We start from the raw sequence: 19,380 nt of genomic DNA on the forward strand, positions 1-19,380 counted from the left end.
ATAATGTCTGTAAATAGGAGGCTACCATTTGACTTTATGTGGTAGCTATTTCAATAAGCTTTTAACTGCAGCTACTTATCGCAGTCATTTGATACTTTGACAGAAATTATAAATATGTATGCTATATAGTGGGATCAGATTTCAGACTGAAGCAACTTTGTTTACATTTTAATTACAAGCTTTCTAATAATTGGTAAGAGAGTGGAGGTATCCTTTAGTGAGCTTTACTCACTGATTTTCTAGGTTAAATTAACCATTTTTTGGCCCTGATGCTCATCCTGCATTTTGATTTACCGAAAACTATTGGTCTGCTTGTTTTTTTTTGTTTTTTTTTAATTTCCATCCTAGCCCCCCCCCCCAACTAAAAATTAATGGTAGCTTCTTCACATTATTATTAGATGGTTCACATTTCATTTAATATTGTTAAATTTTTAGATTCAGTGTAAATAGATCTTGTTTTTTTCCAGGTTATTACACAGACAACAACTCAGTTTGGTGCAATGTATGCAGGTAGAGAATGTGATCTTGTCCACATTCACACAACCAAACCACTTCCAATATTGGTTGATCAACAAAAAGCATCCTGTGATAACAATGTAGGTCTTTTATTTATAATAGTGGTACACTTCATTCTTGTATAAAATTAGACAAACAACATTCCCAAATACTCTTTTCAAGGTACACTGCTCTGCTTAATATAACACAATACCAGTAATTATGTGGCACATTACCTGAATCTCATCAACTATGTTTCCCAGAAGTCATAGCTACAGTGCTGCAGTCACCAATCACAAAACATTTTACAATAAACTATTCCAATTGTGCCTTCATATTTTCCTTAGCATATAAAATACACTTGGCATTTCATGCAATTAATCACATAAGTTATTGAGAAGTCATATTTTAAGGAATAAATTGTTGTAAAATGGCTACCAACATGATGTTTTACCCCATTCCAACAAAACACAGATTACCATCACTCAAAGTTGTAGTCATCTGACTTATGGCACATTACCCCATTCCCACCAATACTTGTCTCCCAGCAGTCAAAGTTACACTTTCTCAACTTCTGTTTCACAGCTTCCAAATCTACTCTATTAATATCTAAAATTGACAAAAATAAGTTGCTTTTGTGTTTTTTCTACATGCACTTTGCTGCTACTAAAAAAATATTATGTATTCAGAAAATATTGTGAGGTCAGAAATTTCCAAATTGAAAATGTGACATATTCCATTGACATTCCTAGATCTATAATGATATTTGATAGCATTTTGCAAAAAAAATATAATGACCTTATACACATGTATTCAAAACTCTGGTTCAAAGCAAGAAAGTTACCTGGTGTTATTAAACAGAATGCACAGCCGCCACCACCAGCTCCTGTTAGTTTAGCATGTAGACCATGACTAAGACAAAGTTTACAAACTTCCTCCAAAGATGGATGGCTAACACCTAAAAACCGCAGGAGGTCCTGGTTCATATCCATTGTGTCCTGCAAAAAAAAAAAAATAACATCAAGCATAAAATCAAGCCATAGTAACAAAGAAAAGCACAGGTAAATCTAAGGCATAAAAATCAAGGCTTTTTTTTTGTAAAGCATGGTTCCACACAAAATCAGTAACATGCCATGGTCTACAGAGTCTAATACTAAAGAATTAAATTTGACTTTCTGATTTGTTATTTCTTTTTGGGTAAACTACATTATTTGATATAATCTAGTTGGTGTTTGACAACTTTAGTGTTCATTGGTTCAAAGTCTGTCGTTCAAATAGTCTTATTTCTAATTTGGATCTATTAGGACTGTTGCATAACCAACTTTGAGACATCTTTGCAGGCATGGCAAATATGTCTGATGGAAAGCAATGTCAGGTAGAATTTCATTCCATCTAGCATAAATTTTCACATTTTCCTGTTTAAAATATAGGACAAAAAGTAAATATGTGACATTCGGACAGGAAGATCAAAAATCTATTTTCTAAGTTTGTTTATGCTTCTTCATAATAGCCTCATGATTCATGAAGTGTAAATTTCCCTCAAGTTGGTTTCGAAAAAATAAAAAAAAAACGATGAAAACTAGATGATCTGTGAGTGATATCCACTAACAATATAGTTTAGAAATAACTTACCCTCTACAGAAGGAAGAAATTGGACACCCCTATCACTGTATACCCCCTCTCAAAAAGAAGGGTATAAATAAAAAAAATTAATTCAAAACCATTACCAGTGCAAGTAAATTTGATGCCTTCCCAGGGTAGGAAACTCACTCAAATTCTAGCCAGTCCTAAATACAATTTTTCAATATATTTACTATATAGCTATATAGATTTTTGATAAAATTAGCCAGCCCTGCCAAAAAATAGCCAGTCTCGGGCTGGCAGGCAGGCTACTATTTCTAACTCTGGCCTTCTGTAAGTTATGGCCATATTTCCATATTTTCCAATGACAAACAAGATTTAAACTCTTTCTTGATGACTTAATTTTCATAAATTTCATTTGGAAATTTATGTACATGTGCATTTTCTGTCCAGATCAAGCTACACTGCATTCAGTTTCATTTACCATTCATTTTAAGAGAGATAAGTCGCACTTACCACTTATACATTATAAATATAAATATCGTACCGTAATATTACTCAAAAACATCACACCAAAACTATTTGTTATCATGCATACCACCATGGGTTAAACTAGTGTGTAAACATTCATCATAATTCTTCAAACAGCTAATGAGGAGTTATGTTTTTTTTTAATTTAACTTTAATTTTAACTGATACCTGTAATATGTCAAAACAAGATTTTGCATCACAATCTTCGTCACACATCTTTGAGAATATTTCTTTACTTTTTTCCACAATTGCTTCAATTGAGTTTAAGACTGGTTCCACAACAGACTGGTACTGCAAAATTATTAAGGGAGATAAAACTGTGAAACCTCAATTTTTTATAATAACATAAAAACAATTGTTTACTTTTGTTTAAATTGACTGTAAATTACATTACTTCAATTTACAAAGAAAAATATATGCACATGATTGTGAAAAATATTATGAAACATTTAGATTATTTTTCATTTGAAAAGATATAAAAGCATAAAGTAAAGACTTCATCACTGAATGCCATAGTACCTTGTCATATTTTCTTCTCACACTTGAAACCAAATCTTTAGTACTGCGTGGAACGCTGGTATTTACAAGGAGAATCTGTAGTGCTGGCATTCTTAAACAATTTGAAAATAAGTTAAGGTTAGATTCTTATCACTTGAGAAAAGCAATTTCCTAATCAATCACAACACAATGAGATGAGCCCAAAATATTATCAATAACATTTTATTACAATCTCTTTAAGGGTGTTGCACACTTTGGCTCTCCATAACTTGAAAACACTAAGGCATATCTGAAATCTGATTGAAAATCATAGGCCAAAATTTCCTCAGCCTTGTGCTTAGGAACAATGTTTTTAAATTTCAAAAATATTTGATGAGTTTTGCTCATGTAATTGTACATTAAGTAAATGAACATTAAGTAAATGAACATTAACAGACAACAACAATGAAATCAACAGTGTGATACCATTATATGACCAAATTTTACATACATATAAAAACTTGAAAAAAATTTGATGAATATTGGCCATGATGCAAATATACACCTGCAAGCAATTTTAAACATATAAATAGAAAGTGGACATTCTACCTACAGAAAAGAAAAGATAACACTGTATAACTCATGCTGCTGAAAATGCATACCAATTTTCTGGCCGTTCCTACAGTTCCCAAGTTTAAGTTAACATTATAAAATTATTAAAACTCAAACAGATATTCAGTATACAGGAAAAAATCCAAGTCCTAAGGCTGACCTTAAAAAAATTTGGGTTTGCTGTTTATCAGCATACCTATGACTATACCATAAAGATTCACGAGGTCATGAGGTCATGGCAATAAGACCGAACCATTTAGTACATTATACACAAAGTTATAACATACTTACTTGTCAAGTCTCTCAATACATCCTGACTTGAACTTCAATGCTTTACCTGTAAATAGCAAACATTCAAAATGATTAATGAAAATCATAGGATAAATCATGTGATCATCAAAATAGCATCATCAGATTTGTGTTTTCAGACTAGAAAGAATGTGTCTAAAAAATCACATACTAGTATAATGTAGAGCACAATTCTATCTTGAGAGCTAATTAGATCATTCAAAAGCCTACCTACGTTCTTGTTAAAAGTAGGATCAATTTAATTCAAATTGCCCTAAAATCATATACAGGTATCTAGGTTGAAAACAAGAAGACACTTATGACGACAGCGCTAAATCACTTAATATTTTTTTTAAGTTACATTAAATCTATTAAAGCATTCCAATTAACCTCACCATAAGTTGCTACAGAGTTATCTATTCCTGATGGCTTCCCATGATTTAATGTCTCAAGGACAAAGCCCCATTTGTTGATGAGTTCAAGGTCATCAGATTTCCATTGACCTTCGGATGGGTGTGATACTAGCCTCGCTAATAACAGTAAAGCTGCAGACAGACAGACAGAAAATCCAGCAGAGGATCCCAGTCCAGCTCCAACAGGAAGTTCTGATTTCAACTTGATCTCTAAACCTTGTTCTCTGAATAAGAAGGGAACTGTTAAATTTAATCAAATTAATTTTGGTAATTTAATGAAAGATTTAAAGCATCCAGAATTCTTGAAGCATTATTTTAATCATAAACAAATTTGCTACATGTAGTCACAGCAGAAATTTAGAATATTAAAATATTGAATCATAAAACCAAGGATTACCGTCTTCAAAATCAGGTTTGCCCAAGAATTTCATATTTTTGTCAATTTTCCTATACAAAATGGTGGTATGATAAGATCAACTACATAATGTATCTAACAATGCTACAAAACCTTAAAGAAATCCGTCAAGCAGTTACAGGGGAGTTGTGTTCACAAATCTTCTTCATGTAGCAATGAACAAAAAAAAAGGGTCAAAGTCCATTAACTCCCATAAAACTGGTCAAAACAAAATGGTGGAGTGATATGACCAACTACATAATGTATCTAACAACGCTACAAAATTTGAAGGAAATCTGTCCTGCAGTTACAGAGGAGTTGTCCTACAACTCCCATAAAATTGTTTGAAACAAAATGGCAAAGTGGTATGACCAACTACATAATGTATCTAACAATCCAACAAAATTGGAACAAAATCCTTCAAGTGGTTACAGAGTAGTTGCGTTCACAAACTTCGGAAGATGCACAGATGCAAAGATGGACATTATCAAAATATGAATCAAATATTCATTTCTTATTCTTACTCAAAACTAACCAGCACTCTTTTCCTATCTGTCTTATTCTAGGGTAAAAGACATTTTTTTGTCTCTGGAATGACATAGTCAATGTTCCCAAACTTGTCATCATCACCCAAAGATATATAGTTTCTAGACAATAACTCAAGAATTTTGAATGGATCTGTATGAATTCATGAAAATTTGACATAACTAAGGAATTGACTTTTTTATACATAATAATATAAAATGTGACCATAAATATGAATGATAAGTAAGAGAAAAGTAGCCAAATGTGATTACAGGAATAAAGGGGCCCAAATTTTTGGCCTTATGGCTAATAACAAGGGTGAAAAGACAACAACTGCCAACCCAAGTTAAAGAAAATAAACTGACCTTCAAAAAGTTAAACCTTCCTCTAATCACCTTTGGTTTAGGAATTAGGGTTCAAAAGAAAATAAACTGACCTTCAAAAAGTTAAACCTTCCTCCAATCCCCATATGGTTTAGGAATTAGGGTTCAACAGAAAATAAACTGACCTTCAAAAAGTTAAACCTTCCTCCAATCCCCATATGGTTTAGGAATTAGGGTTCAAAAGAAAATAAACTGACCTTCAAAAAGTTAAACCTTCCTCCAACCACCCTATAGTTTAGGAATTAGGGTTCAAAAGAAAAAATAACAAGCTGCTAATAACACATCATATCTTGCTTATTTCATCACCAGCATGATCACAGTGATAAATATCCTTAATAAAAATTACCTGTTTTTACAGAGACATTGATATACAAATAGAAAGGCTACCAAAGCTGTATCTTTAGGCTGAATGTGGTTACCATCAATGGACAAAAATGTCCTCAGTTTACAAAGAGAGCCATCTGATGGAGGCTGTGGATTTTTTACATCTACATCTGAAAACAAGAGATTTAGAACAAATTGATTTAATTAATGTTAAACCCTTAGAATCAGATAGAAACCATTATTACAATGTATATACTGTAAATATTTGATAATTTGCCAGTCATATTAAGTAGCTGTCTTTGTAAGAATCATGCAAAATCTGAAAAATGTGATACACCCCCAAAAAGGCTACATATTTTTATTTTGTAATTAAGTTGTTTTATGGGTCTATACTATAAAATATGTAATTTTTTATTCAAATCTGCTGTTAGAAGTTAATCCACACTGAAAATCCAGTAGATTCTAATGTATTTGAGTGCCAATTATAGAGTTATCTCCCTTAATTTTGAAATCTACAGTGCATTCTATATAATTTTTATCTCCTAAGAGCACAGGTTATATGAAAAACCGCATGTTAATTTCTGTTTACTATGACATTTCAAACAAAATATCAAAAATAAAAATATGCAGGCTTTTCACCCATGAATCACATTTTGCATGATCCTAAGCTGGAGTGCTACTTAAAACATTTGTGAATATGGGGATGTTTCATGTATTTAAAATAGAAGGCTTTATGTTATTAGCAATTTTTTGGTTTAACTTTCATCAACAATGTTAAGGCTTGTTGTTTTGTACATATTATCTAATAAATAATCTGCTTGCTCAATGGCAGATCTAGAGGGGGTTCTCTGGGGTTGGAATTCCCCAACCTTTGTAGGAAATTTGTCTACAAATTTAGACAAAAATGAGAAAGTAATCGTCTGTAACCCCCTCCCCTTCTTTTCCTATTTCCCTGGAACCCCCTGACCCTGCTTTCAAAATATTTGGATCGGCACTCAATTTTTGTTTCTTACCCTGCTGTTGATCAAATTTGTTTATTTCATCCAAACTCCACGAGTTGTCTACCTTAATATCTGGCAAAATAATGGTAACATGTTTGTTCTCAGTCTGTTTCAATTTCAGGTAAGTTCTTCTGTTTAAACTACATGCTATGGCAGACTGTAAATGTATAAAATTAGATTAAGGTACATTGTAACCACATGCATATGCACATTTAATTGCTAACTACAGCAAAGTGGATGTTAACCAAAATGACTAAGGTACATTTCAATAAGTTTACCAACAAACCTGTCATGCCAGTACTCAAATCACATTAAAAACAAGATACATAAAGAAGAATCTGCTTCAGAACATGAGATGTAGAAAAGACACAATAGAAGAGGAGAGGCATAATTCTCTATTGGATATTGCTTGAATCGGACATCATGTTTATATACAGTTATGTCAGTAAAAACAGTTGGCACTTATGAAATTAAGTAATATTTATTTTCATACACCTTTGAAATGTTTTGGGAGTATGACTTACAACTTACAACAGTTCAGTCTGTTGTATAAAGAGTAATCAAGGGAACCAAGGTTATAGCGGTAATCAAAAGAATGTAATCCAGGGACAAAGACCAGACATGGAAAACTGACATACACAACAAAGAACATAAAGTAACTAAAATCATACATACAAAGTAACAAAAGTAAATGAGCAATTCGGACTCCACTAAAAACTGGGAACATGGACCAGGTGCACCGGTAGGGTAAAAAAAAGTATTTTGCTTGCTATCTATTTATGTGTATACAAACCACAGAGCATATAAAATATTCTGCCTATTATTATTAGAGTTACAATTGGAAACAACATATTATTTTTTCTTTTTGTCAATGACCATGGTCATGTTGCTTACAATTATCTCAGCCATAATAAGTTCCTTTTCAATACATTTTATTTAATGTTCTGCATGACAATTAATATTGTAATTCGCAGTCTATGAACACAAAAATTTTAATGAACTTATATAGTATTTTATAATTATTGGCATGTTAGCCAAATTCTGCAAGCCCGCCAGCATTTTTACCAGCCATGGCTGTCGGTCTAGTGGTCAATTTCAAAGATTGAATTAGTTGTCTATAACAATTAAATACCAGATCAGAAATGTTGAACAGTGATATCCCTGGTTGATCCACAGTATCATCGTCTTACCTGAACTCACACTTCCGGTAAAATCGTAATTTCGGTTATAAGAATAGCCCGGTTATTTGCATAATTTTTACTGGCAAATAGGCTATGCAATTAAGCGGAATCCACTGTATCTGTACAACCATAATAACTATTTGAATAAGGATATATATGTAGATGTGTTAGGAAGAATTCAAATATGTATACACATGGAAAATTATTACAAAGACAAATATAGGAGAGTTTGCCAATCTCATTAGTGATGTCATATTCACTAATTTGCATATCATTAAGTGTCAAATTAGTTGGCGGAAAAAAAACACAACTAAATACATTGTAAACAACTGACAATTCAACGATAAGAATTCCAACTTACAAAACTTTATAAATTAATTTGAGATAAATACTGTAATCTGATTGGTTGAATAATTTTGTTATATCTCAATGGATAAAAAAATATTGACACGCCCCTATTCAGTTAAATTCAGAGCTACTTTTCTCATGTTTAAAGATAAAAATATGTTTTAAAATTAATTTATAAGAATTGGCAATAATAAAAATTTTGTCTATTGAAAAATTTTTATTATGGCCAATACTTAAATAACTTTGTTATTTTATATCCAATTTTAGTTCTATAAAATGTTTCCTTTAGATAAAATAATTCTTAATTTGTATGCAAATTTATAACTTTTTTACTTAAAAAATAAATTAGTAATGATCTCTATGTTCATATAAAATTATAATTTTAAGTTTTATGCTCAAATAGTCAATTACTGAATAGTTATTTAAAAAAAAAAGAATTTCATTTGCAGTTTATGGAACCAAAGGAATTTTTCAATTATCTTAAAAATTAAACAGTGATGATAAAAGTTGATACTCCATGCCATTCCATGGATTTTTTGACAAACAAAATCAAATCACAGGAAAATGATGACATCACGAAGAACTCACCTACAGAAACCTGTAGCTAACTTGACAACAGACAATACCTACAAAGTCTTCATACATACCGTTTTACTGTAGCTGAATGGTTTACATGTATTACCCATATGATCAGCTGATGATAGAGGAAAATGGTTGCATATTTTACTGTAATCCTTTTTGGGATTCAGTTTCCGTAGCTGTTTTCTGATTTGGGCACACACCCTCAGTGGGCGACCAAATCAGAAAACAGCTCCAGACACTGAATCCTAAAATTGAGTAATTTGAGTAAATTGAGTGCAGGCGATGTTGCCATAGATGTCACAGCAGTACGAGTTCGAGTCCCGCGGAGGGAATGACCAAAAATTTGCTTCGCAAATTTGGCAGTTCTAACATCGTTGGGAATTTTTCAGACCCTTCTATAAGTTTACGTTATCTTCCCTGTATCAATTTGATCCGATGGAGCAGTATAGCGAATAGTCGTCACATTCTGAGACGTTGTATAATATTGATTTGTTATGACATGCATCATTAATTTGATCCTCTATCCTACATATTAACACCTAGATGAACTGTCCCGTACTACCATACATCGTGTACTAAGTTACAGCCCTAGATTAATCCTACGAGGAGGAATGACCCGGCCAGCGAAAGCTATATTTTTATATAGCCTAGCTGGTCGAGTGGTCTAGGGCGCTGGACTTAGTGCAGGCGGTGTTGCCATAGATGTCATAGCGGTACGAGTTCGAGTCCCGCGGAGGGAACGACCAAAAATTTGCTTCGCAAATTTGACAGTTCTAACATCGTTGGGAATTTTTCAGACCCTTCTATATATATATGTGTGTGTATATATATATATATAAAACAACCCTCTTGTAAGTTCGGTGTGAAGAGATGATATTGATAATATAATTTGCACGAACTGTAATAAATAGTGTTAATATGTCAACATCAAAGGTATTACTCAAACTGTGATTTTTTTTACCTTTCCATAAACAACTGAATGTTCCCCGTGAATAATTATTTTCCCAGGAGCAGATATAAGTATATCTTCCATTGCCTTCGATTTTTCATCATCAGGATGTTTGCCCACGTGCTGTTGTTTACATGAAGTCTTCAGCGATGAAGGCAATAATTGTGCTTATTTCCGGTTGATGAAAATGTCAAAGTTTTCAGTCACCTTTCGCAATTTAACTACTTTAATTCGATATAATACGGTATTAAGATTACTGTAAGTTGTAATATGAGAAGTATTTCTTCAAAGAAGGCACTTGACACATAAAAATAAGATGTTTTGCATGAGAAACATTTATAATCCAAAACCCAGGTTAGGTCGACCTTAAAGTGAAAGTAGAAGATCCTACTTTCATTTTATTCGATTATATTAATTAGCTGCAATTGGGAGTTATACTGAATAAGAATGCCCTTGTTTGTGAATTCATAAGAATAAGTACGGGGCTTTTCATAGCTAATAAAAAATAGTTATGTCTTATAAAGATGTTTACATTGCATGATTAAAATAGTCATATAAACTAGCTAAATCAGGGCTACACAATTCCAATTTCCCTTTAACCACTAACCATTTCTAGTAAAATTCAGTGTAATTGGGAAAGAAAAAAATGCTTGTTTTGTAGTTGTTTAGAGCACTGATGCATACATGATAATGTACAATCACAATCAGATGTTCCAACGTTATTTAATACAAAATTTAGAGTTAGTCAATGTTGGAAACTTAAAAGGAAAAGATTTGAACTCCTACCGATAAATTATGAAAACAATCCTTTGTTCCACATTGATTTCTTTCTATAGAAGAGACTGTGTTTGTTTTTATTGAAACAGCTCCTGGTGGATTAAGAAGTAAGCCATGCTTTGTTATTTTAATCTGCAAGCATAATTATTTGTTCACCTAAGTATCATTGAGGCTTGGATTTGTCACAAAAAACGCAACTATGAAAATGTAGTTTTACTATTTGTACCAACAAAGGTAAGAATAATTTCAAAATGTATTGCATTAAAGCCTATTTTCACATTTAATTGATTTGTTTTCTAATTGATCCTGTTTAGTGCTACAGATTCAAAGACTAAGTTCCCCAAGATATATACAAAGACAGGAGATAAAGGTACTTATTATGTACTTTTTTATGATGATGTATTATATTTTCTGTTTTTGTTATTCATGCTTGGATTTGTCACACCAGAACTACTTTTTTCTTTGCTCTTGAACATTTTACTTTGATGTGACATCAATCATCGTCTACCTTGGAGAACTTTCTTTATTTATACAAATGCTTTTTAAAAACTTTTAACTTTATAGGTTTTACATTTTTAATGATAAAAAAAAAGTAACTTTTAGTTAAGATCTATATTTTCAGGTACATCTGCTCTATACACAGGAGAAAGAAGATCTAAAGATGACATGATTTTCAATGCTCTGGGTTCCACAGATGAATTATCTAGTGCAATAGGGTGAAGTTATCCAATTACTGTTAATTCACTGCACTTCAATTATATAATGTTATATTGTCACAAAATATTGTACATATCCAAAGCAACTTACTTTCTGATATGTATTCAGAGTTGTACATACTGCAGATATCCACCTTACTTTCTTATTCGTCAATGGTCTCATAGTGTACTCACCTGCATGGCCAAAGGTCATGGGTTTGATCCTCAGTTAACTAGTCCAACCAACGGCTTTAAAATTGATGGTCACTAATTCTTTGCCAAGTGCTCTGCATATCAGAAATAGACTGACAATTGGTTGACTCAGGGTCAAAATAATGTTTCTGGGTTGGGAGAATGTTTACCTGGGGCTGTTGCTTCTGTGAGCTAGCACAATAAAACTCTGGCTCGGCATATTGGAATAGCTCAAAGCAGGTTCTGTTTTATTGATTTTACATATTATTCTGTTTTTAGGCAAATTGTACATTCTAAAGATATAATTTAAGTTTTGTCTTTACAAGAATATAAACTATATTATATAAACTAAATATAAACTTCTATAACAATTCATTGTACAAAAACATTTGATTATGGAACAATAATTTCTCTTTTAGAGTTGCTGTAGAAATGTGTAATGAAGCTAATATTCCTGTCACAGTGAGACTGCAAGAGGTAAAGATGTGAGCTTTTTTTTCTTATAACTACCACAATGGTATTAGTACATTTGTTTTACAGCAAGTAACATAGTTAACTTCAGTGAATAGAATTTATATTCCTTTGATTGAATGAAATGTCTTAGGTGGTTAACATGACAATTGACAAAGAGATTTATACTTTCTAACAGACACATATTTAAATACCTATTGAATGACAGAAAGTATAAATTTTCTTGTCAATTAAGGATGTTCATCATGTAATTGTAATTCAATCAAGTGAAAACCAACTACATTCCCTAACTGTGTTGCTCATTGTTCAACAAATGTATCTGCCATTCAAATCTGTTTCTAAAGCATCATATTATGATGTACCTCTGTCTGTTGTCCACAGGTCATACTGTGGTTAAATATTCTTTAGAGGAGGATTTTAATCATCTTAAGTACAATGCTTTTCTTTATTGATTGGAGCTTCCTTTTTGGACTTTTCACTTGTTGGTTGATAAGAGGCTGTCCATGTAAAAATCAGGAAGATCCTATGAGATGAGTGGCACAGGGTAAATTTTATCCCACTGAATTTTTTGTTCCAATATCATGTGTATACCATATTTATGACAAAATGTATAAAATTTGTTTTGAATTGACAATAGATGGCTGAGAAAATTATTTTAAAGTTCCTTAAAAAAGCAAAACATTTTGCTGAAATTTAGGAGTTATCTCCCTTTTTATAAAATAAATTTCAATGCATTCTATGTAGTTTATTTCTTTATCATTGCAGTTAATCCAAAACCGATGCAATTGTGATGTGAAATGGTCAACATTTTTTTGAAAAAAAAAATTATGTGCCACCCACTGCCTGGTTTTTGCATACACCCTCTTAATTGTAACATGAAAGTGAGGAAGGTGACCCCATCATGTACTTTATCGCAGGTGTTTTAAAAAAACTATTTTTGTAAGTGAAGGACACTTAACAAAATCTTAGTCTTGTGATTTTTATTGTAGATAGGTCTAAGCATAGTTCTCTCTTTTTTAAAATAAGGCTTATTTTAATTGACAGGTTCAGTGTGCCTTGCAGGATGTTGGCTCAGCAATAGCAACACCTCACACATCAGCTAGAGAGGCTCATCTTAGTAAGTACCTGTATTCACACATCAGCAAGAAAAGTATACTTCACCTCAATGTACATGTATATATATAACTGATACATGCTTAAATAATTAAGTCATGGTCATAAGGATAGAATCTTTATATGCATTTCTATACTTTTTTTGCAGATTGCATTCCTTTGCCGTATTCAAAACAGTCCAACAATTGGAATTATTACTACTCTTGAACTAGTTAAACTAGTTTTAGTCATCAGTTGCTATATATTAGCCTATGGTGTCTATTGGATCAGTTTGAATATTCCAAGTGTGGTGTTTTCCTAAAATGTTGGATTTCTTTTTTCCAAAAAAGGAAAACATTCTCCATAATACCAATATGCAGTCCTATTTTTGAAGATTGTTAGATCATACCTTATATTTTTTTTCATAAATTTTCCTACTTTTTCTCTAAAGACGACATTGGATGAACATACATGTACTGTAAAATTGTGTCACCAAACCTTTTTCTGGCGATATTCGGAAAACTAACATTCTCATCACATTTCAATAGAACATTTTCTGCCAATTATCTCCCTCTTAAAATAGGCTTTTAAAATCACATGCTTGTTATTTTACCATACACCTCATGACATCATTTGATATGGTTTTACTTTCAGAAAACACAACTTTTAGTGATGAATATGTAACAGACCTTGAGAAATGGATAGATGAATATACAGAAGAATTACCTCCCCTAGAAAACTTTATTTTACCGGTATAAATATTGCAATAACAAAACAAGCATGTTCTGACATATTTAACACATTAGTTAAACTTCTACATGGAATTAAGTGGTGCTATAGATTTTCTGTATTTTATTCAAAATTATTTTGATATGTGTTTCTTATTAAGCAAAAAAAAAAATTATGTCTGTTTCCTGCTACCCTACCTACCCTAGTTTTTTGTGCACATCATAAACATTTTATAGCCATTTCGGCTCGAGCACCATTAACTCAATGTAAAACGATTTTGAAAAATAAAATAATTCCCTACCTACCTACCCTATCCTTTTTTTTTTTGCTGGTAGAAGGAAACAAGACTATTATATTCTTTGACCTTAGTGTATTAAAATTAAATTTTATACACAAATATAAGAAGTCACTAAATCATTCACTTAATTCTCAGGCCTTTCTTGTTTTTTTTAGCTCACCTGGCTGAAGTCCATGTGAGCTATTTCCATCACTTGGTATACATTGTCGTCGTCAAAACTCTTCTCCTCTGACACTACTTGACCAATTAGAACCAATCTTGGTATGAGTGTTCCTTAAGGAGGTATCCTGCATAGAACTGATTTGTCGAAAAAAACATGGCCACCGTTACTAAAAATAGAACATAGAGGTCAGACAGTAGTTTTTCACATTTATCTCCAAAATCGTTAGGTATAGCAAATTTCTTACAGGGTAAAAGCATGTATAGCATGACAAGATCTATCTGTGGTCAGATTTTCATTGTAATCCAATACAATGTTTTGGAGTTATGGCCCTTTTTCAGAGAGTTTTTCTACTATTTTTAATGTAATTTCTTTAAAAAATCTTCTCTTTTGACACTACTTTTTCAGTTAGAATTAAACTTGGTGTGAATGTTCCTTGGGGTATCCTGCATAGAATTGGTGTGTCGAAAAACATGGCCGCTGCTACTGAAAACAGAACATAGGGGTCAGACAGTAGTTTTTTGCATATACATGTATCTCAAAAATGGTTAGGTCTAGCCAAATTCTTTTAATTGCTGAAATGAACCTTATTATAAGGCCTACAAAAGTTTTCAGGGGTAAAGGTTGTCAGGCGACTCTTTGTTGTTGCCCTTGAAAGGGGAAAATGACTTTTTTTCTTAGTTTTCAGCCAATATCTTGAAAACTATGATAGAAAGATAGAAACTTTTAATTAGTGAAATGATCCTTATGATAAGTCCTTAAGTTTTCTTGAGTTAAAATTGTTGGACAACTTCTTGTTAAATTTATTGCCCTTGAAAGGCAAAATTGAACCAGGTGAGCAATTCAGGCCCCTGGGAGCTTCTTGTTTTGCTTCATTATCAGTTTATATTGCCATATTATTTAAATACAAAAAGCATCTCATTTAATATTTATTTTTTGGTCTATGAACAATGATGAAAGTACCTTCATCTCTTTTTTTTTCACATTAAGTGTCAGTCTCTGTAAGAATCAGGCAGTACTTGAAAAATAGTATGAAAAAAAAAACACCATTTTGAAAGTTTAATTTGACTATTTGCAGTGAAAAAAGACAAGATTTTCTATATTATTTTGGTAAAATTAGTTACAATTTCATTGAAATGCACTGTTAAATGAACATTTTTCTAACAATCTATTGAAATACTTTTTAGGAAATCCAGTGATGCATGGATCAAATAATGGTCTTTTCAAATAGAAAAAGTGTCTTTGAGTGAAATCATATTGTAAATCAGTGTGTTTTTGACATGCATATTCCTGATTTTTATGACTTTGATTCTTACAAATATGTACACTTAATAAGGTAAAAAGCACTTTTTAACTTATTTCATATATGGAAGAGTAATCAAGGGAACCAAGGTTATAGTGGTAATCAAAAGAATGTAATCCAGGGACAAAGACCAGACATGGATAACAGACATACACAACAAAGAACATAAAGTAACTAAAATCATACATACAAAGTAACAAAAGCAAATGAGCAACTCGGACTCCATTAAAAACTGGGAGCATGGACCAGGTGCATCGGTAGGGTAAGCAAGCTCTGCTTTTCTAGAAACATAAAGCTATAAAAATGTGGTATGATAATAATGCACCCCTTCCACATTTTCATGAAAAAATGGCCCAAGAACCAAGAATTTAACTTTTGAAGGGCCTGATATATATCAATAATCAGTTACAAATTTTAAAGTGTGTTAATGTTACAAATAATATATAAAAATTATTTACCTGGACTCTTATTGTTTATAGTCTGGAGGTAAATCAGCCACACATCTACACCTGGCTAGGTCTATATGTAGGAGGGCAGAGAGAAGGTAGGTTTAAATGATAAAATTTAATGCTATTTATACTTTTGTGAAAGAACTTACTTTACCTAAACAATCTATACTTCTTATTGGTATGTATTAATAACCATTCATGTATAAAAAATGTTTAAAATTTCCTTTATTCCAAAATGTGTAAAATGTCTTTTTTTCTGACGCAGTCTGTATAGTTTCACTTTCTACCCTTTGACCTTAAAGACGCTCTCCCATGGAAACGCAAGTCATCTGATCACAATTCTGTTTCCTGATTGGCCAAATACTGATACCTTAGGGGCATTAAAAAAAACTATTGAAAATTGAAATTGCATGCCATGTGTTATTTTCTGAACGAAATGTAGAAAATTATAAGTAAAATGAACAAATTTTACTGCGTCGGCTATCTTTTTTTAAAGATAGTACTTGTTTAATTTTATCTTCTGTTCATGTATTCAAAAGTGACAAAACTGCATATTTCTAAAAATAGATGTTTTCTGGATATGATATTAGTTAATGGTGATATTAGAATTGTAATGAAATTTTCTTACAATTAAGAAATTGATTTCATTGTTTGTTACAATATTGGATATAAACAACCTTGGGTAGTTGACACCGAATAAACTGCAAAATATGATAACAGCAATAATGCAGATTAATACTGTCAACATCATTCAATTCCATTCAATTTGTAATTTACATGCATGCTTTTGTGTATTGGAATACCGTAAAATAGTTCCATGTTTAGAGGGCGTTGCTATGATATCAAGGTCATATGAAATGGACACACTATGCTATATGTTAATAAATGTGTAATTTCATATTGGCCCTGTGGTAGGTTTGAGGTCTGTCATATTGGTCAAGGCGGTCGTATTGGTCCTAGGGCATCGCCGATGGCCAATATGGCTGTTGAGTCCAATATGATTGACTGAAACCTATCACAGGGCCAATAAGAAATTACATATTGACAATTTTATTAACCAACTCAACTAGATGATTTGTAGAACAGTTATTTTCGAGTTTTACCAAGAACATGTAGGTTTTTTTGCATTAATCCGTCTTAAATATCCTTTTTGTATAAAATGGGTGATTTTTTTGGTGTTTCTGCACGTTTAGACCTGGTGATCAGAGTTCATGAAATCCAATTCTGACTAAATATGGCGGTGTCAAACGACTGGAAGTTATAAGGCCATTTTGGCCCTGGTTTGATCCATATTGGCCCTCTTTTTTTCATATTAGCCCCAAATATATGACAGGGTTGAATTCATATCAACTGATCAGTTTATGACATATTTTAATGTATTTTGGGTAGTTGGTTAATAATATTCTACAGAATTTCATAGAAATTAAAATATTGTAAAATATGTCTTAAAAGATGACTTTTCATTCAGAATTGTCAACTTTCCTTTCATCTGTAGCAACATTCCTCCGGCTCCTGCATATGGAGTGTTCATTTCACAACTCATGTGTTATGCCATAGCGTGCCGAAACTACGCAGACTTTTTGTATCGCACTAGAACTCTAACAAATAGGCTTCTGGAGCAGGGTTGTGTTGCTACCCCGGACTTGACTATTTATGAGCAACTCGGCGGGTGTTTCTAGAAAAGCAGAGGACGTTTACCCTACCGGTGCACCTGGTCCATGCTCCCAGTTTTTAGTGGAGTCAAGAGTTGCTCATTTGCTTTTGTTACTTTGTATGTATGATTTTAGTTACTTTGTGTTCTTTGTTGTGCATGTCTGTTTTCCATGTCTGGTCTTTGTACCAGGATTACGTTCTTTTGATTACTGCTGTAACCTTGGTTCCCTTGATTACTCTTTCTTATTTATGAAGAACTTTGTATAAGGAATAATACATTAATTTTCCTTTTATCTTTAGCATTACACCACTTATAAGAGCAGAAGAAATAGGACCTGAACCTTTAAAATATTTAAATAGGTATGTTAAAAAGTAACCAAGCATTTTAAAGAACACACAAATTTTAATACAACAAAAGGGCCAAGCTTAGACCCAATGGAGACTTTAGTAGGCCTTATCATAAGAATCATTTCATCAATTAATTATTCTTCTATCAAAATCCATTATAGTTGGTAAGCTATTAGCAGAAAACTGCAAATAACATAATTTTTTTGCCTTTCATCAAGGCCAATAACTCGAAGAAGTCGCCCAACAACTTTGACCCAATGGAGATTTTTGTGGAACTCTTCAATTAATCTGAAGAATGAATGTCATTTATTTTCCAATATTTCTTATAGTATTAAAATTGTAGTGTTTGTGGTAGAAATTAATGACTTGACCCATGTCTAAAAAGAGCAATAGCCACATATTACGCTTGATTTTTATAATGGATATAAATATTAAAGATGATGCCCTCAGGATTCTGGTGACCCAGCTTGATAATAATTCACAGAGTGGTTTTAGAGCTTAAAATGGCTAAACTTCCCCCATTGTAAATTTCATTCAAATCCATGATAAATATCTTACACTTCAAGGTTTCTATTGTATTTATTTTGTATTTTCGTGTGGATCGTCTCTGTTTCCTGTTTTCTGATGTTACTTTGTTTTTTGCCGATATTTAGTTTCGCCCAATTTTACAATCAGTGTTAATTATTTTTTTCAGGTTGAGTGATTTTCTATTTACGGCTGCAAGGTATGCAGCAATGAAAGAAGGCAGGACGGAAATCATTTATAGGAGAATTCATCCTGATAAGAGTTGATGTTGATCAAACTAATAACTCTCTGGCAATCGCATTAAATCTATTAATATACGTGTAACTTATTCTATGCTGCAAGATATGGAGTTAATTGCATTATTTCAATGAAAAGCTGATCTATACAATGTACAAATGATCACTTCAATTTCTTTATTGCTTGTCTGACTTGAGATGGATGCTGTTGATGCACCTAGTACTTGCACTATTGTAATAACATGAGAGCTTACAAATAAAAGTTCAAGTTTTTTTTCACAGAATGGTCTCAATAATTTCTAACAAGGAGTATTTTGTGAACATATGGTTCCACTGTTGTCTAAGCTATAGATGTTATGCTTAGTGAA

At 32.2% G+C, this 19,380-nt stretch overlaps 2 protein-coding genes across 2 annotated transcripts; one reads left to right on the forward strand and one right to left on the reverse strand.

Moving 5' to 3' along the window:
* Window positions 1-589: 589 nt before the first annotated feature.
* On the reverse strand, window positions 590-10,252 carry LOC148607640 (mevalonate kinase-like). Its single transcript, XM_088545987.1, has 9 exons — window positions 10,097-10,252; window positions 7,037-7,181; window positions 6,046-6,193; window positions 4,380-4,621; window positions 3,988-4,033; window positions 3,127-3,217; window positions 2,776-2,898; window positions 1,340-1,493; window positions 590-1,104 (listed from the first exon to the last, which is right to left on the reverse strand). Exons 1-9 carry the CDS (start codon window positions 10,166-10,168, stop codon window positions 977-979), a joined length of 1,149 nt encoding a protein of 382 aa, XP_088402113.1. The 5' UTR covers window positions 10,169-10,252; the 3' UTR covers window positions 590-976.
* On the forward strand, window positions 10,219-19,296 carry LOC148607641 (corrinoid adenosyltransferase MMAB-like). Its single transcript, XM_088545988.1, has 9 exons — window positions 10,219-10,342; window positions 11,176-11,231; window positions 11,484-11,577; window positions 12,168-12,225; window positions 13,264-13,336; window positions 13,966-14,063; window positions 16,281-16,345; window positions 18,204-18,263; window positions 18,946-19,296. Exons 1-9 carry the CDS (start codon window positions 10,266-10,268, stop codon window positions 19,040-19,042), a joined length of 678 nt encoding a protein of 225 aa, XP_088402114.1. The 5' UTR covers window positions 10,219-10,265; the 3' UTR covers window positions 19,043-19,296.
* Window positions 19,297-19,380: the final 84 nt, after the last annotated feature.

This window comes from Perna viridis, chromosome 9 (genome assembly GCF_037379345.1).
Source record: "Perna viridis isolate PV_CMFRI_1.1 ecotype Kerala chromosome 9, ASM3737934v1, whole genome shotgun sequence".
Lineage (NCBI taxonomy): Eukaryota > Metazoa > Mollusca > Bivalvia > Mytilida > Mytilidae > Perna > Perna viridis.